Consider the following 22,806-nt stretch of genomic DNA (forward strand, 5'->3'; position numbering starts at 1 on the left):
AACTGCATTTCCGCTTTTGTTAGCGTTTTTTTTATCATTTCAAATAATGTACGGCGTGCTATTACTTTTATACGGGAATTGTAATCATTTATAAGGGCACCTATCAGCCAAGATTGACAGGTATGGAAGAACATGATGCATGGTAGCCTTTGTTTACTAGGTAGGTACAGTAAGTACAGTAGTTGATCTCAATTAGTGTATTTCTTTTGATGCCGTTGACTTTGAAGGGAGTGTTGTAACTACAGCACGTTGTTGCTTTCGTAAACACCTTCGTGAATCGGCGTACGTGCGCACTCCTTCGAAGACTCGAGGTTGGGCTTCTGCCGTCAGAGGAAGAAAAAAAAAGAAAAGAAAAAAACAAGATGGCGACTCGTCAAGAAAGATAGGATGGCTTGAAGCTGAGTGATTGTGTTTATCCAAAAAGGATTACTAACGACACGAACGTTCCCAGTAGCGATTCGTGCCTAAAATGAAACGGATGCCACGCGTCCACATTTTGACTGTTTCGGCAGAGTGGAGGACGTATAGGCTGATTCGAAGCCCGCAACTTTGCTTGTAGCCGTTAGCAACGCTAGCTCGCCAGCGGCATCAAAGCACAGCTGGCCCTCGTTAGCCAACCACCTACGAGCAGCGAGCAGCAGTCACCGCAACAAGACGAAGGAGAGAGGCCCCGTCATAGCCCGGGACATTGAGGTGTCTTCGGGTCAGTTTGAAACCGTATACGACTGCGCTTTCTCGCTTGTTTGTTGTTTAAAGCCACTCTGCTTTTATTACATAACGCTCAGTCGCTGCGTTGACTTGGCCCTTGGCGTGAGAACACACGGAAGCCCAGTGCCAATGTTTGCTTATTATCACCTCTGAGCTAACTAATGCTAACCAAGCTGGTCCGATGGCAAAATCGGATCTGAGGCCTTGATGCTAACGTTAGCTCTGTTTGCTACCACCGGTGTTTGGGGAAGGTAGAAAAATAACAAAACTCGATGAATGAGCTAAGAAAATCTAGGCGTCAGAGTTCTTAGCAACGTTTAATTGATTTGCTAAACACGAGAGGTCAAGGTTTGTTTTGACTGCAACGGATATCATCGTGTTGTGGTTTTGGGGGTTTAAATCAAGCAGGTCGGTTGTTACCAAACAACATTGCTATAAACTTTGGGGAAACTCAACCTCCCAATTTCACCGTGAGTGGTTTTTTTTTTACTTTGTTGTCATAGAGTTTATTTCAAAGAATTGACCAGTAAGTGCTCTATGGGCCGATTGATCCTTTTGTGGAGTTCACGGCCTACACGCCATTGTTTCGAGACAAGCTTCACGAACACTGATTAAACGAACCTACTTGGCTCAAGTCTTGATTCGTGACACCCCCCCCCCCCCCCCAGTGTGTTGATTTTAAAGAAAATGTTACTTCAGGGGGACAATTCTCAAGAGCATACGTATTGTGCCAAAATACGAATGGCTATGCGTGACAACTAACGAAAAAAAATGGGTGGCTAAGTTTCCTTTTCGCCACTTTAAATCGCATTGACGATGAGAGAAGGTGCGTTTGCGTTGTTGTGTTGAATTGTCGAAGTAGAAATGAACCAACCCTTACTTGTTTAAAACAAACTGCTCCTCCATCGCATTATCACATTTAGGCATTGGAATATACAGTAAAGTCTCGTTATATCGCTATCGGATATATCGATACTATTTCTATGCACGCACGGAGAAAATTACATGCAAACAGGGTCGGATATATCAATAGTCCCGGTTATATCGATATTTTTTCGGGCTCCCTTGAATATCGATATAACGAGACTTTACTGTATATATATGCTTCAAGTTCCAAAGTGATTCACTTCATAGATAAGCAAGCGGCCTTAAGATGATTCTCATTGTATCTCAGATCAATAATCACACAAACGTGGGTGAATTAGACTTTTTAATGGGAATGTGCATCTTTGGGAAACTTTTTGTGTACTTATTTAAAAAAATGTTTGAAATGTGACCCTTTTTGATGATCAAATTTGCAGTCTTTGGCGCACCTCATGTGGGACTTTTGTAGCATAGCATGGCATGAAACAAAACAAGTGCTTTGATCGTAAATGCTGTATTTTGCTGCATTGTATAATCGCCTGACTGCCTGCATTATTCCGAAGTTATATGCTGTCTTTTATAGGGCAATGGAAGGGGACGAGTTTGTAGCGCCTCCGGAATGTCCTGTTTTCGAGCCGTCATGGGAGGAGTTCAAGGATCCTCTGGGCTACATTGCCAAAATACGTCCAATTGCAGAAAAGTCTGGAATCTGTAAAATTCGACCACCGCCCGTAAGTATTTGTTCATTTGTGAAACACTGGTTTGGTTCACTTTTTACTGTTTCAAGTTTATTCCACATATTTATCCCTTCCCATTTCTATATACTGGGAAAATAACCATTTGACTGATTACAACACAGTGGAACGCCATTCAACACATAAGCAGTGTGTGGGATGCTGCCACAAGATTTCATGACTGGCCAACTTCCTGCCATGGTCTTTACAGTGATCTAAAATTTTAATTGCACCACCAATTATACAGACTCAAAATACACAATAGCTTTCCAAAAGGCAAAAAAAAAATCTATTTCCAAGATAAAAGCGAGTTAAACACTATCTAATCTCAGTGGAAGTTGATTAAAGGCAATCAACTTCAAAGCAGCTGCTCAACAAATCAGCTTTTATATCGGTGCTGCTCCGCAAACTAACTGGTGTAACTCTACATATATGAACGCTCTCTGGGCGCAGCACCAGTGCTACACCAGAGTACCGTATTTTCTGGAATATAAGGCGCCTCTGTAAGCTCTCAGTCGTACAGGAGTAGTCCATCGATGAAAAGGTTTCTTCAGCCGTCATCTTCTTTGACGGCGTCGGACGTTTCGCTTCTCATCCAAGAGGCTTCGTCAGCGAACTAAAATTAGCAAAAGAAAATAATATGGTTTGAAAGGGGAGTAAAAGAAGCTATTTTTTTATAAAACAGCAAAACCCCTCACTAAATCGCCACGGTGGTGTGAGGTTTAATTTGGATCGTGCTTACAACAGACTTTTTAGATTGTTACCACATAGATTTAGTCATGCAGATGAGGTGATACCAGAGCGAATGGGGCAATCAGGCCAGTCGTAGACCATAATCAGTCAGGATAATAGAAGTAATCAGTGTAGCCTCAGGGAATAGTCCTCTGCTCCCCCCAACCATTCTTCAGCACTTGCTGTACCCTCTTTGTCACATCAAGCAGTTCTAGATGAAAGAGGAGAGGATCAAAGCATCCTTTTCAGCAGTGGATAAGCGACGTCATGGTGGAATGTGCACGTCTACTAGAAGCTAACAACTCACAACCAAAATGTTGATTATGATGTTCTTATTCTATTATAGGACTGGCAACCACCATTTTCAGTGGAGTTGGACACGTTCCGATTTACGCCACGCATCCAGCGGCTCAATGAACTGGAGGCAAGACATTGATTCCCTCGGCTGTTTGATGTTCTTTTTTGAATTAAACATGAAAGCTGTTTTTCACCGTCTTTGTTCTTTATGCCTGGGTTTTTTTTTCCCCCAGGCGGAGACTCGAGTGAAGCTTAACTATTTGGACCGCATTGCCAGGTTTTGGGAGGTCCAGGCTTCCTCCTTGAAAATCCCACATATCGAGAGGCGCATCCTTGATCTATTTGGGCTATCAAAGGTGAACATAAAATGAATCATTTAAAGGGAAAGCATCTCTGGTGGTAGTTCTAAAACAGGGGAACCAAAAGGCACTTTGGGTGGTATGTGACATTTTAGCATCCGAGCCAAAAATCTCCACTCACGCATAGGCCAATGCTTCTCATAAAATTGAAATAGACTCAAGTGAAACACCACAATATTCAGTGTTGATGATACTTTGTAATTACGAGATTTACCAATACAGTAAAGTCTCATTATATCGATATTCAAGGGAGTCCGAAAAATTATCGATATAACCGGGACTATCGATATATCCAACCCTGTTTGCATGTAATTTTCTCCGTGCGTGCATAGAAATAGTATCGATATAACCGGGACTATCGATATATCCGATATCGATATAACGAGACTTTACTGTATTTTTTTTTCAATTTCTGTGCAATTATCTAAACAGTGAAATCTGACCATTGAGATGTAGAATGCATTTTGCATTTGACTCTCTCTTAGCAGACCTTGAAAATCACGTCTGGAATACGATTATTGACTTAAAAAGCAGTGTGTTGTCACTCACGACTCGCTTTGGTGTTCCTTTCAGGTTGTGTCTGATGAAGGCGGTTTTGAGATGGTCTGCAAAGAACGGCGCTGGGCCCGTGTAGCTCAGAGGCTCGGCTACCCTCCCGGCAAGAACATCGGTTCTCTTCTTCGCTCGCATTATGAGAGGATTGTCCACCCCTTTGAAATGTTTCAGTCTGGTTCCAGCTTGCCGGTATCACTCAATACTGCGCTACTTTTTTTTTTTTTATTTACTTTTGGGGGTGAGGGTTTGTAAAAGTCTATTGCCAATAATCACTTTCAAATGTTATCTTTGATGGGTTTAACAGCATTGCAAGCCAAAGCACTATGATGGTGAAGATGTGGACAAGGAGTACAAGCCCCACTCCATCCCTCTGCGTCAGTCTGTGCACCCATCTAAAATGAGCAGCTATGGGCGCCGAGCGAACCGCTGCCAGCCAGATGTAAGTGAAAACCTCGAGTACTCAGTTGTCATTATATTCTGTAGTCGTTACTTGATGATACGCAGAGGATTACATATTTATATTTCTAAACTGATAAAAAGATTTACAGACTGTTAGGAGCAAATTACCAATTCAAAGAGAAATTGACAATGGTGCACTATTTCTCAGGAACAGACCCACAGTCTGTCCTGAAATAAAACATCTAATGTCGAACTATTCTTAAGAATCAGTTTAGCTCTTTATTTCCTTTGCATGTTATTATATCATGTCTACCCAATTTTTGAGTTTCCAGGAATTCCGTTAGTTTGACATCAGTGTGAAAGACACATAGGTTATTTACTTCATGTATCTTGACAGGGAAAGGAAACACATGGTTTTCTATGATGTACAATGTGTGTCAAAGGTTCCAGGACTGGTGTCATAAAATATACAGTAAAGTCTCGTTATATCGATATTCAAGGGAGTCCGAAAAAATATCGATATAACCGGGACTATCGATATATCCGACCCTGTTTGCATGTAATTTTCTCCGTCCGTGCATAGAAATAGTATCGATATAACCGGGACTATCAATATATCCGATATCGATATAACGAGACTTTACTGTATTGCAAATCTAAAATGCAAGGTGTCCTTTTGGAAATAATATCAGGAGAGATTTAACACATCCTTTTATTGTTCACTGCCTCTCCTGGAAGGATGTTTCTCTCTGATCATCACAGCCATTTTGATATTTTCCACATCTTTAAAGGACAACCAACACCTTTTTTTTTTGTTTCCTAACTGACACCTGAAAAACGTTTTATAGCATCTAAAATACCCAAACAACGCACCCCCACGTTATATGCGAACGGTACTCAAGGACAAGCGGGACTCAGCCTGCTTTTATATCTACCCTGGGTCACTCAGGGATCATTGATTTCATCATTGGTACGCTTAATTGTACATTACTTGCTATCAGTCACTGCCTCTGGCGTTCTGCAGGGATGAAATATGACTCGGGGATCCGTTTATGGATGTGGTGCTGGATCATTAAGCTCATATTGCAGAAGAAAAAAAACTAGTTTGGCTTTGAAGGATAGCTTGTGACGCCAGTCCTGGAACTTTTCAACACTGCGTCGTTTTGCTAGACATTATCATGACTGACTAAAGAGTATTTTGAGATGCACGCCATCATCTCGCTGACCCCTCCGCCCTCCATTGACTTGCTGTGCTAAACATACGTTATCAGCACTAAAGTCCCACTCAACAGTGAACATTTGTGACTCGTTAAATGGAGCAATATGTACATTTGTTATATTTAGTAAATGTTCGCATAACAATAGTCAGATGATCGTCAAATGTTTTTCTTGTCGCTAGGAAATTTTGGACATTTTCAAAATTCTCTTGACAAGAAAAGCACGTTCAACTGGCAAGCATTGAGTGATCATTTACGACCTTGGACAACAACTGACGAGAAGGCATCATTCGGAAACACTGCAAATGTTCACCACTCGGCGAGATAGGGCTTGAAATACTGGCAATAAAAAATTCAGTTCACTTGACAATTATCAACAACTTGGCAAATGGTTAACAATTCACCTGGAAATGGTGTTTCCATTGGAATCAAAAGGGAAAGATGGTTTGAGATACACACGTTTTTGAGTTAAGAGTGTCGACAAGAAGTCGATACGTATCTCAAGGCATCATTGTACAAGTATTGACAGAGTGACAAATAAAAATGTCATTGAGACCCATGGATGCCAGAATAATCGATCAACCAAATCATATTGAATGCATCTTGGTCAATATTCCATTGGACATAGGGAATACCCACCCCCATAATTTTTTAAAATCTATTTAGTTATTTTTTACGTACAGTGTTACCTCATCTTACGAACGCTTTATTTTACGAACTTTTCGCTTTACGAACATTAAATTCGCGAGAATATAATCTTGGCATACAAACTAGTTTTCCGCAAACGTACCAAACCACACGGAGTGCCACAGTGGCTGACGGACTAGTTTTTGGCGGAAGAACACCAAACCACACAGTCGAACAGCGGCAAGGTGGCTGGCGGACTAGTTTTCACTACCCCTTTCCTTGAGTGCATACGTGGTTTGTTATCAATGATACTTTATCTATTATGGGACCGAAAAAGACCCCACCACAGGCTAGCGTTCAGCCGAAGAGGACACAAAACAAAATTGCGGTCGAGAAGAAGGAGATCATCGAGAAACACGAACGAGGTGTGTGTTAGTGTGATTTAGCGTCCCACTACCATTATGCTAAGTCGACCATTGCTACGTGTGGCTAAGGGTGTTTCTGTGTTGTTTAAGCAATGGTCTCAGGCAATAGAACGGGTTGAAAAACTTCTGATTTGGATTAACGAAAAGTAGCTAGCAGGGGACATTGTGAGTGAGGGTATTATCGCCGAGAAAGCACGGCAACTTCACTCGGATATCAAGAGGCAACCTGGAAGTTCGTCATCCATTGACATCTACTATCACATTTATTATACATAAAATAAGGTATATTTTGTTAGTTTTAAGGCTTATTTAGTTCAAAATATCTTTTATGCAGACCTGGGAACGGATTATTCTTATTTTTAATGGTTTCTTGTGGGAAATAAATGTTTGGCAGATGAACTTTTCGCCTTACACACACTTTCTGGGAACCAATTAAGTTCGTAAGCTGAGTGTCTGTGTAAGCTCTCAGTCGTACAGGAGTGGTCCATTCGATTCGTAAGATTGAGGTATCACTGTATTATTTATTTTTTTGCCACTTGTGGCAAGTTACGTCAGTCCTTGGTCTGCCATCGTTGTTCAGTGGTGGCGGAACACAAAAACCGCAGCCGCCTTTAGGTTCGATCTGGAAGCCATCCTCCTGCTGCTGTCCTCTCACGCAAAATGGAAAGAAGTGGCATCTGTTGTTTCGCATTCATTTTGTCACCTGCCTGAAGCTCTCTATGTAAAATCTACATCACGTCCTCCATATTGTGCTAATGCTGCTCATATGCTGTTAACTGCTCTTTGCTCAATCCAGTATGTCTCTTGTGTGTCTGGAAGTTGTGACAGTACACACAGGTCGCATCCAAACTTGCTTTGCTGCCACCCTGCAGTGCACATTTGCCTTCACTTGCCGTTGTTCTTCTCTGCTTACTACTTGGTTGTTTTCCCCAGCTACTTACATGAACTGTGATTTGTATCTAATTAAATCTTTACTCGCAATTGTCATGTCATATTGAAGGAAAATTATTCTTTCAATATGGCATTAGGGGTGATCATTGCGGAGAGATGGACCAGAGTCTGAAAAAAAATTGGGTTTTCACCGCACCCACACGTTCCTGCTCTTCCCTGACTGTCCCATCTGTCCTCTTCTTCCTCCTGGCTTAGTTTATTGTTGCTATTGTTGTGTCCCCTTGCAGGGTCCGGAGGATCCAAACCCCCATCCTCTCACCACTGGCTCTCAACTCATCTCAGCGGTACTGCCTCTTGAGCATATGAGCTCACCCTCAGCCCCTACGCTATTATTTCTTTCGCTTTCCACTGCACAATTCCTGGAATAATACACTAATATAGATTAAAAAATTCCCATTAATAGTTAATATCGACGACAAACATTTCTCACTCTGTGCTAGGGATACCACACTGACTGTGGCTCTTTCTGGTGTGTTGGTGTGCACGGTGGTCTTGTAAGAAAATAGTTAAATCTCATTTTAACACAGTGTGTCCGTTTAAGTCTGTGTCACGGGTTGATACCATAAATTAGGAGTGCATCAATTTACCTGCAAGGCTAGAAGAGTGACATTCCTGCAGGACCATGCAGGCCCTCCTGTGTTTTGGAAACTGAAGATAGTGCTATGTGGGGACACATAATTTTAAACATGTTTGACTTTTGCAGTACAAGAGCGATTTGACGGATCACACCTCCTTCATACTGCATTGGCATGTTTCCATGTCTGTTGAATGAATTTAAAGTTGTTTTGTGAATTAAGTGTTCAATTTATGCGTGTAGCTTCTTTAGCTTATTTTGAATATCTTTTGGTGATGGGTCTTAACTTTCAAGCTTTCCCTATTTTCTAACCTAGTTAGAATTAACCCCATTTTGCACTGCTTGTGATCATGATTTTTGTCTGTATTCGCCCATCCTGCTTTGCTCTGTGTGCTTTTGAAGAGCAGCGGCACCCTGTCCAATCTTTCCTGATGACAGTGTCTTTATTCTTAGCCCGAACCGACTGAAGAAGACATAGAGAAGAACCCAGAATTGAAAAAACTGCAGATCTATGGCGCCGGGCCCAAGATGATGGGACTTGGACTTGTCGCACGGGACAGAGGCATGAGGAAGAAGGGTAAGAGATAAACAACTTAAATCCTTCATGCATTCCAATGACTACTTTTGATCCTTTCTTCCAGATGAACTGCCTCAAACTGTGACTGTCATGGACAGTACACCCTCCGTTCCTGGTGTCACTTGCGTGAAAGGGGAGCCTCCCCTGACACAAGCGACCGAAGAGTGCGCTGCCACTCCCCAGGTTTCCCCTGTCAGCATCCCGGTCAAAACGGAAGTCAAAGCAGAGGCCATGTCCGAAGTGAAGACTGAAGTGAAGAAAGAAAAATTGGAGGACCATCCTAAAGAAAGTCGTCAACATTTTACAGATGGTCCATGCACCAAAATGACAATGAGGCTACGACGCAACCTTAACAACATGCAGAGTGTAAGTATCTAAAGGAAGATCCACCCACATATGAAAATCAAAAATTGTGATTGCAGCGAAACATCGCCTAAAAAGAACTCTCTGATACTCATCAATTGAAACGTAGAGCAATCAAAACATTGCTCAAAAGGCATCGTTACAAATTATCTTTTATGAAATTTCTCAAGTTGGACCTACCCTGTGATTTAATATTCTAATCTGGAGTCTCAAATGATGGGTGTTTTGGAGAAGAAAACTGTGCCTGAATGAAATATGAAAAATAGCACATTGACTCTTATATTAAAGGACAACCGACACCATCGGACAAGTTGAAACCATAATTTGTAAAATCGCTTCAAATGACTTGTACTGAGTGCATTTTACAAACATTCCACCGCATATAGCTATATTTTATGTTTTAAGACTGCCGCTGAATATTCATTCAGGAAGTCTAGTTTTCGAGTTGATGCCCGAAGTGACGTCACATTTGGAACCCCCCTGACCGAGAAAGCGACACACGATGCATTTTGGGTACTTTTTTTCATCTGAAAAAACCATGTTGATCGCGAAATTAGAAGGAAAACTACATAAATAACGCGATGGCGAATCGTTGTGTGTCGCAGCTAATTGCGGCAACACGCATAAGGGTGTAAGTTTACACAAATTCCCAGCGGACAAATCAGCTCATTTCATATACTGGACGAAACGCAGCCTGTGTGCATCTCGTGCATTTTCTGGGTGCGACATCGGAGTCCAGATCTTCACCGGTTTCATCGCTTGCAGACGGCTCGAATTGATATGGAAGGACTTCTTTAATCGATGGCAAACATTATGCTTTCCTCTTCAGAACTATTTGAATCAAACTCATAACTGGATGAGTAACAAGAATGCATCTTCTCTGAATCTGAACTCTCTGAAGCCATTGTTTTGATTCTGGAGCAAGGCAGTGTGTGACCCATAGTGACGTCACGAACAAGGGGGCGGGACTTTCTGAATCTCCCCAGTTTCAAGCTCATTTGTGGCAGTTTTGGGACACTAAGTCATTTTTATTACCGTTTTGCATTTGACTAAAAATATCAGCCTGCATGTTTTGGGTATTTTACATGCTATAAAACTTTTTTCTGATGTCAGTTAGGAAACAAAAAAAATGGTGTCGGTTGTCTTTTAAATATTATCTGGTAATCTTTGTAGCCACCACTTTCAGACGAATCAAGAATTGTCTCCATTTTGGAGCATATTAAATAATTTTCCCATTCATCTCTGAACACTGAAATACGTTCTGTCATAGGTGGATTCCTTTGTGTGTCGGATGTGTGCTCGCGGAGATGATGATGAGAAACTCTTGCTGTGTGATGGTTGTGATGACAACTACCACACTTACTGTCTGCTTCCCCCTCTCACTGATCCTCCCAAAGGCAACTGGCGATGCCCAAAATGTGTTGCTGAAGTAAGTTGTACAGTAAAGTCTCGTTATATCGATATTCAAGGGAGTCCGAAAAAATATCCATATAACCGGGACTATCGATATATCCGACCCTGCGCGCATGTAATTTTCTTCTTGCGTTCTTAGAAATAGTATCGATATAACTGGGACTATCGATATATCCGACCCTGTTTGCATGTAATTTTCTCCGTGCGTGCATAGAAATAGTATCGATATAACCGGGACTATCGATATATCCGATATCGATATAACGAGACTTTACTGTATCTTAATAAAAGAAAGAAAATAACACTCTGCTGCATGAGGATCCCATCAGATCAGACTTATTCCTGATACGAATGATTTTTTTGCAGGAGTGCAAGAAGCCTTCAGAAGCGTTTGGCTTTGAACAAGCAACTCGTGAGTACAGTCTGCAGAGTTTTGGGGAGATGGCCGACGCTTTCAAAGCTGATTACTTCAACATGCCTGTCCATGTAAGGGTACTCTCAAACTACTGCAACGCTGAGAGACAGAGAAGGGGGCTCATCTTTGTTTACTTCCTTTTTAGATGGTTCCCACCGAGCTTGTGGAGCGGGAGTTCTGGAGGTTAGTTAGCAGCATTGAGGAGGATGTGACTGTCGAGTACGGAGCAGATATCCACTCCAAAGACTTTGGCAGTGGCTTCCCAATGAATAATGGCAAGAGGATTCTGACAAAAGAGGAGGAGGTGTGCTTGCTTGTTTTATGTTATACGTGAGATGCTACAGTGCAATGACCCCCCTCACTTATAAAAGGAAAACTTTGGAATTTCCATGCCGGGGAAAGAAATTCTTCTAGTTCCTTTCAAAAGCCTGTAGATTTGTTTATCCCGGGTCGTCAATATAAACAATACTCAATGGTAATACATTGTTAAAATGAACAGCAGTCATGGATCTACGGAAGAGGATTAGGGCCACTGAAGGAAAAAAAGGTAGACAATATTCTCACTTTATTTTCGGAATTCTGATTTTATTAAAGTGAGAATTCTCACTTTAAAGTCAGAATAATAATAATAATACATTTCATTTATAAGCGCCTTTCAAAACTCTCAAGGTCACTTTCCAGTCACAAGGCAAGCTTTTCTGTGGGTGAGTAGCAGCAGCCACACGCGCCAGCGTTCACTCAACCCAGAAGTAACTCAAATAGATAGAAATTATGAGATTAAAGTCAGAATTCTGACTGACGTTCGTGGAGCTATAGTTATAACTATACAAAGTCAGAATTCTGACTTTCATCTCAAGAATTCTGAATTTATAAAGTCAGATTCTCACTTTAAAGTCATTCTGAGAATAAAGTCAGAATTCTCACTTTAATGTCAGAATTCTGAGAATAAAGTCAGAATCTTGCTAACCTTATTTTTTTTCTTTAGTGGCCCTAATCCTCTCCCGTATGGCTGTACTTTATTTTTAGTGAGACTAAATATCTTGGACTGTCATGAAGGCTTTCTAATTGTGATAAGACTTCCTTTCGGCTTTTCCCTTGAAGGGGTCGCCGCAATTTTTATAAGACAATTACATATAAATTATTGGTCATTTGAATTATGAGGTCCATACACATTTATCATTATGCAGATACCTTTGTTTTCATCATCATCAGACTATGTAGAATATTATAGTCGAAACCACAAAGTAACCCCCTCACAAAATAACTCCAGTTGTGCTACATGATGCAAGTCCAGGCAAACCCGTACGTGATTCATGTCATTCAACCTTTCCACCTGGCAGGACTACGCCCACAGCGGCTGGAACTTGAACGTTATGCCCGTACTGGAACAGTCTCTCCTGTGCCATATTAATGGCGATATCTCTGGCATGAAGGTGCCATGGCTTTATGTTGGCATGGTATTCTCCGCTTTCTGCTGGCATATTGAGGATCATTGGAGCTACTCCATCAACTACCTGCACTGGTACACGGCACACTTGACCTTGATTATTTATTACTTTCAATTAAATTGAGACCTTTTATACTGAAATGATTAATCGTCTACAGGGGTGAACCCAAAACCTGGTACGGAGTACCCTCAGTAGCTGCTGAGCGACTCGAGGAGGTGATGAAGAAACTGACTCCAGAGTTATTTGAGTTCCAGCCTGACCTTTTGCACCAGTTGGTTACAATCATGAATCCAAACATCCTCATGGCTCATGGTGTACCGGTCAGTATCTTCATGTGCACATGCTGCGGTCTGAATTCGGACCATTTATGGGACTGCTTTTTGAAATAACAGGTTGTCAGGACCAACCAGTGTGCCGGCGAATTTGTCATCACCTTCCCCAGAGCATATCACAGTGGTTTCAACCAAGGGTATAATTTTGCAGAAGCGGTCAACTTCTGTACGGCAGACTGGGTAATTGTCTTCATTAATTTCTCCAGAATTGAGACTTGACAATCAGGATGACGTCACTGTTGTGTTGTTTTCTTACAGCTACCGGCCGGTCGTTCTTGCATTGAGCACTATCGACGTCTACGGAGGTATTGCGTCTTCTCTCACGAAGAGCTTACTTGCAAAATGGCAGCCAGTCCGGAGAAGCTTGATCTTAATCTTGCGGCAGCGACACACCGAGAAATGTTTATCATTGTTCAGGAGGAGCGAAAACTCCGCAAAGCTCTGATGGAAAGGGTAAGAGTTTGCAAAAATATTTATCTTTTGACATAATTTTCCTCTGCATTGTGTTTGTCATTTGAAAGTCTCAACATGTCTTTTGCATCCAGGGCATCACTGAAGCAGAGCGTGAGGCGTTTGAGCTGTTACCTGATGATGAGCGGCAGTGTGACAAATGCAAGACAACGTGTTTCCTCTCAGCACTGGCTTGCTCAACATGCCCCGAGCGTCTAGTGTGCCTCTATCACACTCAGGATCTGTGCAACTGTCCCATTGAAAAACTCTACCTCAGGTACTTGCTATGTTTTTGTTAGTTTCCCTTGACATTTGGCTTTTGGAGCTAAACGGCTTCTGAATTCTGGTTTGGTATCACATGCACTGGCAAACACATCACTGCGATTGCAGAATTAACATTTTGTGGTATGATTTTCAGGTACAGATACACCCTGGATGAGTTGTTGGCCATGTTACACCGCTTAAAAGTTCGCTCTGAGTCCTTTGATTCATGGGCCAACAAAGTAAAAGAGGCGCTTGAGCATGAGGATGGAAACAAGATAGGTAGGAAACCAGCACTTCAATTACTGGCATTGTTTTGAGGGTTTCTACAGAAAATTAGAGTATAGAGTTAAGATGAATGAATGTGTGGTACCTAATTCAATTCCAGGAATTGATTACTTGGAGACACTGAAGACCGAAGCAGCAGAAAGAAAGTTCCCCGACAATGAACTTCTACGTAAACTCAACACTGTTCTCAAAGATATCGAGCACTGCCAACAGAAGAGTACCGAACTCCTTGCTAACTCAAAGAACAGGTGAGATGGAGGAAGCACATCATGCGTATTTGTCATATCAGGGTATTTACTCCTTTATTGTTTTTAGTGACATAAAAATGACATTGGCGGAACTTAAATCATTGGTCGAGACTATGCAAAACCTGCCCTGTGTGATGGGTCAACTTGAGGAAGTGCAGGTAATTACCCCCATGCTCATAGAATTGACTTATAACTAAAGATTTTTTAAGGCATTAAATCATGACCCAACCCTCTCCCAAACCACCTCATCAAGGCGATTCTGCAAGTGGTGAGCGATTACCAGAGTCGGGCTCAGGAATTGGTCAATGACCGTGACTGGAGGAGGAACTCTGCACCAGCAGAGCTGTTGCAGATATTGCTGGAGCAGGGATCTGAGCTGCCTGTCGTGGTGCCAGAGTGTAATCAACTTCAGGGCCTTCAGGAGTTGGGGCGCTGGCTGGCAGAGGTCAGGCGCACTTTAGGCACAGAAGAGGGCGATAGGCCAGAGGTTACATTGGCAATCCTGAGAAATCTGATCGAGGCAGGCTGCAACGTGCCTCAGAGCGCATCTGTGGACACAGCCATGGCAGAACTGCAGGAATTGCTCACTATTGCGGAACGTTGGGAGGAGAAAGCTCAGATCTGTCTTGAACAAAAGTACGTACGCGTGCATAAACACGGAAGCGTGTGGGGGGACATGGCGTCAACTTGTGAATTTTCTTTCCCAGGCAAAAGCACCCACTCTCAACACTGGAGGCGATTGTGAATGAGGCCCAGCTTATACCTGTGAGGTTACCAAACATTCAAGCTTTGCAGGGCTGTCTAAGCCGCGCACGTGCTTGGGTAACGGACCTGGAGGAAATCCAGGTGAAACGGTGGCTCTATGATCTGTTGAAGCGCTCGGTGTCATTCGGATTTGTGTCATAATGCTTTGTTTGGGTTTTTCTCAACTTGTCATAGAACGGGGAGCATTACCCATGCTTGGATGACCTAGAGGGCTTGGTGGCTATTGGGAGGGACCTTCCCGTCTTCATGGAGGAGCTTCGACAGCTGGAGCTCCAAGTGGCGAGCGCTCACTCCTGGAGAGACAAGGCCGCCAAGACTTTTTTGAAGAAGAGTAGTCAGCACAGCCTACTTGAGGTGACCTCCTACATAGAATAACATAAGTAACATGGCTGAGCCTGACTGAACTGTCACGCAGTGAACACGTTTTAGTAACTAGCTTGCATCGGTGACCAATGGTCACCCAGAGGTTTTGCGGCAAAATGCATTATCTGTCGCTTTCTCGCTCAGGGGCGTTCCAAATGTGACGTCACTTCAGGCATCGTCAACTTGAAAACAAGACTTCTTGAATATTCAGCGCAAGTCTTAAAACGTAAAATGTAGCTATATGCGGTGGAATCTTTGTAAAATGTGCTCAGTAGAAGTCATTTGAAGTGATTTTACAAATTATGGACACAACTTGTCCGGAGGTGTCGGTTGTCCTTTAATCCAGGAAATTGCAACTAAGTACAGTGAGACCTCAATTTACGAACTTAACTGGTTCCCAGACAGAGTGTGTAAGGCGAAAAGTGTGTATTTCAAAAAGAAAATTCCCATAGGAAACCATTAAAATGGGAATAATCCGTTCCCGGGTTTCCATAAAATATACTTTTCAACTAAATAAGCCTTAAAACTACACACAACATACCTTATTCTATGTATAATAAACGTGTTATTGTATTGTAATGAAAGAAATACACTGCATTGTATCATAAAGTCACTTTATTTACATTTGTGATGGTCATTTATGGCTTGATGAAATGGCGTTGGAAGTCGAAGGTCAAAGGGAATTGCTGTTTGGAAAGAGAGGCGCATTACATGAGGACTGTAATTAATGAAATAAACTGTGCTGTAAAATAAAGTTTTATTTACCTTTTTGATGGTTGTTGATGGCTTATGGAAGGAGAGTCACCTTCCATAAGGACTGTTGGTAACTTGGTGCTGTTCGGTCGTGTGCTTCCGCCGAAGATCACTCCGCCAGCTGTGGTGGGATTGTATTATGAAAATAGTGCTTATTATAAGGTTTAATTTTCATAAATTTGACGTTTGTAAGACGAAAAGTTTGTAAGATAAGGTGTTTGTAAGTTGAGGTCTCACTGTATAGATCTTTATGGGGCTTGCTTTGATTACTCATGATGGAGGCTCGTTTCTTATCCCACCAATAAGAGCGGACCCCAATTGTTGTAGAGGATTTTAAAAAAAGTTTTGGTCCTGCAGGTTTTGTGTCCATGCGCCAAAAGGAGACACAATGAGGCATTACAGGATGTGGACGACTGTGACAACAACACTCTGGGCCTATCTGCTCAAGACCTTCGAGACCCTGCAGCTATTGTGAGTTATGTTGCACAACATCTAGCATTGGCTTTGCGGGTTTTCATGTGCATCTGAACATGGCTTTTCTCTAGGTGGTGGCATTCAAAGAAGGGGAGCAACGGGAGAAGGAGGCACTGTTGAGGTTACAGAAAGTCAACATGGGGAAGACCGGACTTAATACAGGAAGTTACAAGGAGGGCAATGGGACGTCGGATAATCTCATGGAAACGAACTCTGCAATGTGTATTAAAGTGAACAGGAACGCCCATGGCGCCGCCTCTGTTCAGACGGTGTGCGTGTGTGCTGGTCAGCCACGCGCACCTCAATTGCGCTGCCACCTTTGCAAGGACTGGTTCCACGGTGGCTGCGTTCCCTTCCCTTCGCTGCTTCCCTCTTGTGGACTCACGGGCAACCCGCGTTGCTGGTGGGACTGGGACTCTCGCTTTCTGTGTCCGCGGTGCCAGCGCTCGCGCCGCCCCCGTCTGGAGACCATCCTAGCGTTACTGGTGGCCTTGCAGAGGTTACCTGTGCGCCTGCCCGAGGGCGAGGCGTTGCAGTGTCTCACTGAGCGAGCCATCACGTGGCAGGGTCGTGCTAAGGAGGCACTGGAGACCCCCGAGCTACAACGGGCCCTTGAGACCCTCCAAGAACTCAAAGAAAGCGCCCCTTGTGACAAAAAGGAGGAAAGTACACAGAAAGAAGCAGACTCCAGCTCAGTCATTGTTTTATCCGACTCGGAAGGAGGTGAAGGGGAGGATGGAATCATTGATCTGACAGAAGATTCTCCCAAAAAGAAATTCAAGGAGTCCAATGGCATTGAGGTACAACTTCTTGCTAGATAAGCACCTCTTCATAATAATAATAATAATAATAATAATAATAATAAATACATTTTATTTCAAGGGCCTTTCAAAGCTCTCAAGGACACTTTACAGTCACCGACAAGCATAGATACAATAATAAATAAAATACAATTATAAATAGAATACAATAAATAAAATAGAAACAAGAGAGAGCTACACAGAAAATAGAATTTCAAATAGGTGCGTTTTGAGATGGGATTTGAAGGTGGGAAGAGAATGGATGTTACGAACGTTGGGAGGAGGTGAGTTCCAGAGTTTGGGGGCAGAGCAGCTGAAAGCTCTGTCCCCCTCTTCCACCCTCCACACAGAGGTGGAGGGTGGAACAGGATCTGAGGGCACGAGAGGGAATAGAAATTTGAAGAAGGTCAGATTGGTATGGGGGGCAAGGTTATGGCTAGCTTTAAATGTATAAAGAAGAATTTTTCCATTGATTCTCTATTTGACCGGGAGCCAGTGGAGCTCTTGGAGGACAGCAAGACTATGAACAAGGATAGCAGTGGTGTGACGGGTGAGAGACGGGTTACGGTTGTATTGCATAATTTAAATTGTGCTATGGTTTGAATCCCCACAGAGTAACTGCACACATTAGACATCTGATATTGACTCATTCACTGCCAGACATGTGCAAAAACATGTCCACTCCAGTGCCAACGTTTTTGTCATTAATACTAATAATAACAAACAATACATTTCATTGTCACTCAAATTCCAAGGAAGCACTGAATATTGAGTTTTAGGACGACATAAACATTCAATGCAGCGTAAGCAACCTTATACTCTCTCCTAGATCTCCTAGATGACAATGACAGTTTAACAAACTGTGTCTGTTGACCTCAGATTGACCCCAGGTTGTCTGTGCTTCAATTGTGTATTCGAGTCACACATGATGACGAAGCATGTAACAGCATGAAACTTTTAAATACGATAACTTCTTATTCTCCATCGAATTTACATTTCACAGCAGCAAAGTGAAGAGAGGAATGGAAAGAAAGAAGTAGAAAAACAAAATACAGGAGCTGCTGTAAAGGCAGCCACTCTCGGGCGCCATCTTGAAGTCAAAAGATTAAAAAAAAAAAACTAAATAACCACCTTTCCTCGTGATCTTGATCTTCTTCCACAACTCTTAAAAATAGACATTTGAAAAAGATCGACAAGTACATCGGAGAGCTATAATTCTCTGAACCAAATTTAGTTATAGGCCTCCACATTAGTTGTTTTGTGTTGTGCCAGTATGAGAACAGACCCCTAGACTGACTGGATCGATGAATGTTTGTAAACGGCCCATGAGAAGATACTTTTCTGTCCATTGGTGTGATCAAATGCTTGTCTTCCCGCAGGCTGCTGATCGGAATGGCACCAGCAAAAATTCCAGGATCACCGGTAACTCAGCATGTTACGACCAATGAGCTTTTGATAACCAATCGTAAAGACCCGCGACCAATCGTCTCGTCTGTGTGTTCAGGTGTGGGTGCGTTGCTGCCTCTGCTGCCCGAGCTTAGAGGTCAGGCGGTGCAGCTTTCGTCAACCATGAGGGAGCGACTGGAGGAGCTGCAGCTGGATGGAGATCTCCTTGAGGTCTCTCTGGACCAAATGCACATCATCAACAGAGTCCTGCAGGCGGCCTCCGATCCGCCCGTGGAGACACTATGCACACTCATTCAGGTGAGAACTTGAACTTTAGAGACCATTGGTGCCAAACTATTTCTGTGTCACAGACCAGTTGAGGCAAGTTCATGCTGTTCGCACACCAGCGAGCATTTTTTTTCTATTCCTGTTAAATTGCCAATTTTAGAACACTCATACAGTGATACCTCAGTTTACGAACTTAATTGGTTCCCAGAAATTGTGTGAAAGGCGAAAAGTTCATCTGACAAACATTTATTTCCCATAAGAAACCATTAAAAATGAGAAAATCCCTCCCCAGGTCCCCATAAAACATACTTTTCTACTCAATAAGCCTTAAAACTACACAAAATATACGTTATTTTATGTATAAAAAATGTGCTATTGTGTTGTAATTAAATAAATAAACTGTACGATATAATAAAGTCATTTTATTTACCTTTGTGATGGTTGTTGTCAGTGGATGACGAACTTCCAGGTTGCTTCTTGATGATATCCGAGTAAAGTTGCCGTGCTTTCTCGGTGATAATACCCTCACTCACACTGTCCCCTGCTAGCTGCTTTTCGTTAATCCATATCAACAGAAGTTTTTCAACCTCTTCTATTGCCTGAGACCATTGCTTAGACAGCACGGGAACACCCTTAGCCACATGTAGCAATGGTCGACTTAGCATACTGATAGTGGGACGCTAAGTCACACAAACGCACACCTCATTCATGCTTTTCGATGATCTCCTTCTGCTCGACTGTAATTTTTTTTTGTGTCCTCTTTGGCTTAAGTCTAGCCTGTGGTGGGGTCTTTTCCGGTCCCATAACAGCAAAAATACGCCACTCGATAACAAACCACGTATGCACATCATAATCTTGAATGATCCTACATATAGCTTTAATCGTTGCTACTTGCAAATGTGACTGATCTTAAGAAGACATTATTAGCGACTAAACGGCTAATGTTTAAGTCGGTTAGCTGCACTCACATGCTTTCCACTTGATCACTTGGACGCTACTTTATTCCAATGATTTCTTGTATTGCCTTTGTTTGGACAACAAGCCATGTACAACTGCTCCCTTCGCCATGCCTCTCGGTGGAACTTGTCTTGTCCAAGCGGCTTCATCTTCAGAGGTCACAGCTGCCCATCAGCTCCACATTCACCAACGGGAATAATAATAACGATGGATATTTTTGTATAATGTGTGCGCCTCCCATAGACGGAACTTGAAGAGCAGCAGCGAAGCAGTCGAGGCCGTACGAAGGACTCCAAGAGGAAGCGAAAGAGCCACCGAGGAGGCGACGTCAGCGTTCCGAACGGGGCCGGAGGGACCCCGCTGGATGTGTCCGACTCCAAGAAAATATGCCCCTCCCCTCGACAGACTACCCAGACATATATGGAGGTACGAATGCCAGCCTTTCTTCACTTTCCTACTGCGTTAGAACCTCGCTTCACAAAAGACTCGCGCTGAATATTCAGGAAGTCTTGTTTTCGAGTTGATGACGATGCCTGACGTGACGTCACGGAGGGAACGCCCCTGACCGACAAAGCGACCCAAAATGCATTTCGGGTACTTTGTTTGGTCTGAAAACTTCATATTGATCCGTGTTGACGGCGAAATTAGAAGAACCAAGGCTACTACAGTAAAGTCTCGTTATATCGATATTCAAGGGAGTCCGAAAAAATATCGATATAACCGGGACTATCGATATATCCGACCCTGTTTGCATGTAATTTTCTCCGTGCGTGCATAGAAATAGTAGCGATATAACCAGGACTATCGATATATCCGATATCGATATAACGAGACTTTACTGTATTTGATACTAGTTGACACAAATTCCCAGCAGACAAATCAGACCACTTCCAATGGAGCTTGGGCGCCATCTTGTGCATTTTCTGGGCACTACAGACGCCTCAAAATGATACGGAAGGACTTCTTTAATCGATTGCAAACATGTATGCTTTCCTCTTCAGAACTATTTGAATCATATTCATAACTGGATGAGTAACAGGAAAGCATCTTCTCAGAATCTGAAGCCATTGTTTTGATTCTTGAGCAAGGCAAAGACGTCCTGGCGTGACGTCACCAACAAGGAGGCGGGACCTTGTGAAACTCGCCATTTCCGGGGGTCATTTTGAAGTAGTTTTGGGACACTTTAAGTCATTTTTATTGGTGTTTTGCATTTGATTAAAAATATCATTTAAAAATATATTTTGGGTATTTTAGATGCTATAAAACGTTTTTCTGATGTCAGTAAGGAACCAAAAAAAAATGGTGTCGGTTGTCCTTTAATGTGTGGGTCCTGTAACAAATAACCCTTACGTGAACCTGAAAATGTGTTTTCTTGACAGCCTCTGTGAAGGGCGGCCGTTGGTCCTGCCAAACAATCGAATGGAGCAGAGTCTAAGAAAGGAAAGAGGCAGGAGGGACACCCACCACCACAAAACTCATCTCTCAATCTTCTACACTCCCCCATCTCCCACGAGGTCCGACTTTCCTGGATCCGTTTCTCCTCTCACCTCTTCAAATACTGTCGGATCACGTGGGAACAATAAACTCCTGTGATAGAAGTGTGTGTGGTCTATCTAGATTTGTCTCCCCCCCCCCAGGTAAGTCGATTATTACTTTGTTACTCACGTATTAAAATTTTTTGGGTTTCTACGAGGCCACGATAGGAACGCGGACCTGCGGGGCGCAAACAACCATGATGACTTTTTATTTTTCTAGTCTTTACTGAAAGCGCGTGTTGGCAACATTCGGAAAGGGACTTTGGTGATGTCGTTTTGGGAAGCGTTTCAAACAAGCATTCATGTTTTTGGTGCTACTTTTTTCCCCCCCCAAAAATGGACACGATGTAACCCTGGAGCAAGTGATGATGTCGGTCATCCTCTCGGTTCCACTTCCCTTATCTGCCAAATAAGGTAACTTTACTGTAACTCACTTTATTTCCCCAGTTTCAAATGATATTCTTCTTGTTGTTATTATTATTATTATTATTATTATTATTGCAGAGGGACACTGTTATTGTTTGTGTATACACTTTTTATTTGAATGTTGCCTTTGTTTCTTTTCACTCTTGTTAGATAAATAAAGATTTAGCGAAGAATTGTTGAGCTAATGCAGAGTCATTATTTTTTTTAATAATTATTTAGTTGCTTCTTCGTCTCCTTCCTTGTCATTTTGGCTGCCGCTGCTCACCCAAAGAAAAACTTGTGAATATAGTGACCTTGCGAGTTTTGAAAGTCACTTATAGAATGATATTTATTATTATTATTAGTTATCTATTAGCTAGTTAACTTGAGCTATTTGAGTTATTCCCGATATAACGGGGTCACCGTTGCTGGCTCACTAGCTAGCTAGCTATTAGCTGTCTAACTAGCTACCTAGCTATCATTTAGTTTTCTATTAGCTAGCTAGGTAACTTAATCTATTGGAGTTATTCCCAGTTCAATGCGGTCACCGTTGCTGGCTACCTAGCTCGCTATCCATTTCCTATTTTTTGCTATCAGCTGTCTAACTAGCTATTAGTTTTTGATTAGCTAGCTAGCTAACTTGATCTATTTGAGTTATTCCCGGTTGAACGGGGTCACCTTTGCTGGCTACCTTGCTAGCTATTTGCTATGTAAATGAAATGTATTATTATTAATTATTATTAACCCCTTACAGGGGGACAGAACACTAACAGAAAATAAAGCAGTAAAGCTTGATGAACAAGGTGTTTATTAAGAAAAATCACACAAAATGGACAACACAAC

At 42.4% G+C, this 22,806-nt stretch overlaps 1 protein-coding gene across 2 annotated transcripts; it reads left to right on the forward strand.

Moving 5' to 3' along the window:
* The first annotated feature begins 337 nt into the window (after window positions 1-337).
* kdm5c (lysine demethylase 5C) lies at window positions 338-22,169 on the forward strand. 2 transcript variants are annotated; one of them, XM_088989841.1, is made up of 29 exons: window positions 338-703; window positions 2,156-2,303; window positions 3,385-3,462; window positions 3,569-3,691; window positions 4,268-4,438; window positions 4,554-4,688; window positions 8,096-8,152; window positions 8,896-9,019; window positions 9,084-9,385; window positions 10,653-10,811; window positions 11,162-11,281; window positions 11,356-11,514; window positions 12,551-12,732; window positions 12,816-12,978; window positions 13,051-13,170; window positions 13,249-13,443; window positions 13,536-13,717; window positions 13,859-13,983; window positions 14,090-14,237; window positions 14,305-14,395; window positions 14,491-14,873; window positions 14,945-15,083; window positions 15,177-15,356; window positions 16,476-16,589; window positions 16,664-17,392; window positions 18,772-18,814; window positions 18,897-19,096; window positions 20,267-20,449; window positions 21,403-22,169. In XM_088989841.1, the coding sequence occupies exons 2-29, from the start codon at window positions 2,160-2,162 to the stop codon at window positions 21,409-21,411; spliced, it is 4,758 nt and encodes a 1,585-aa protein (XP_088845967.1). In that variant the 5' UTR covers window positions 338-703; window positions 2,156-2,159; the 3' UTR covers window positions 21,412-22,169. The 2 variants fall into 2 exon arrangements, with proteins under 2 accessions (XP_088845967.1, XP_088845976.1); XM_088989850.1 differs by lacking the exon at window positions 8,096-8,152.
* Window positions 22,170-22,806: the final 637 nt, after the last annotated feature.

Source organism: Hippocampus bargibanti, linkage group LG01, assembly GCF_051943395.1.
Source record: "Hippocampus bargibanti isolate YZ-2025 linkage group LG01, ASM5194339v1, whole genome shotgun sequence".
NCBI lineage: Eukaryota > Metazoa > Chordata > Actinopteri > Syngnathiformes > Syngnathidae > Hippocampus > Hippocampus bargibanti.

Coding starts and splice junctions, on each gene's coding strand:
- kdm5c (XM_088989841.1), top strand. CDS start 2,160: ATGGAAGGGGACGAGTTTGTAGCGCCTCCGGAATGTCCTGTTTTCGAG. Junction 15,357..16,475: donor GTCAGCACAGCCTACTTGAG/GTGACCTCCTAC, acceptor TTGGTCCTGCAG/GTTTTGTGTCCATGCGCCAA. Junction 18,815..18,896: donor CAAAAATTCCAGGATCACCG/GTAACTCAGCAT, acceptor CTGTGTGTTCAG/GTGTGGGTGCGTTGCTGCCT.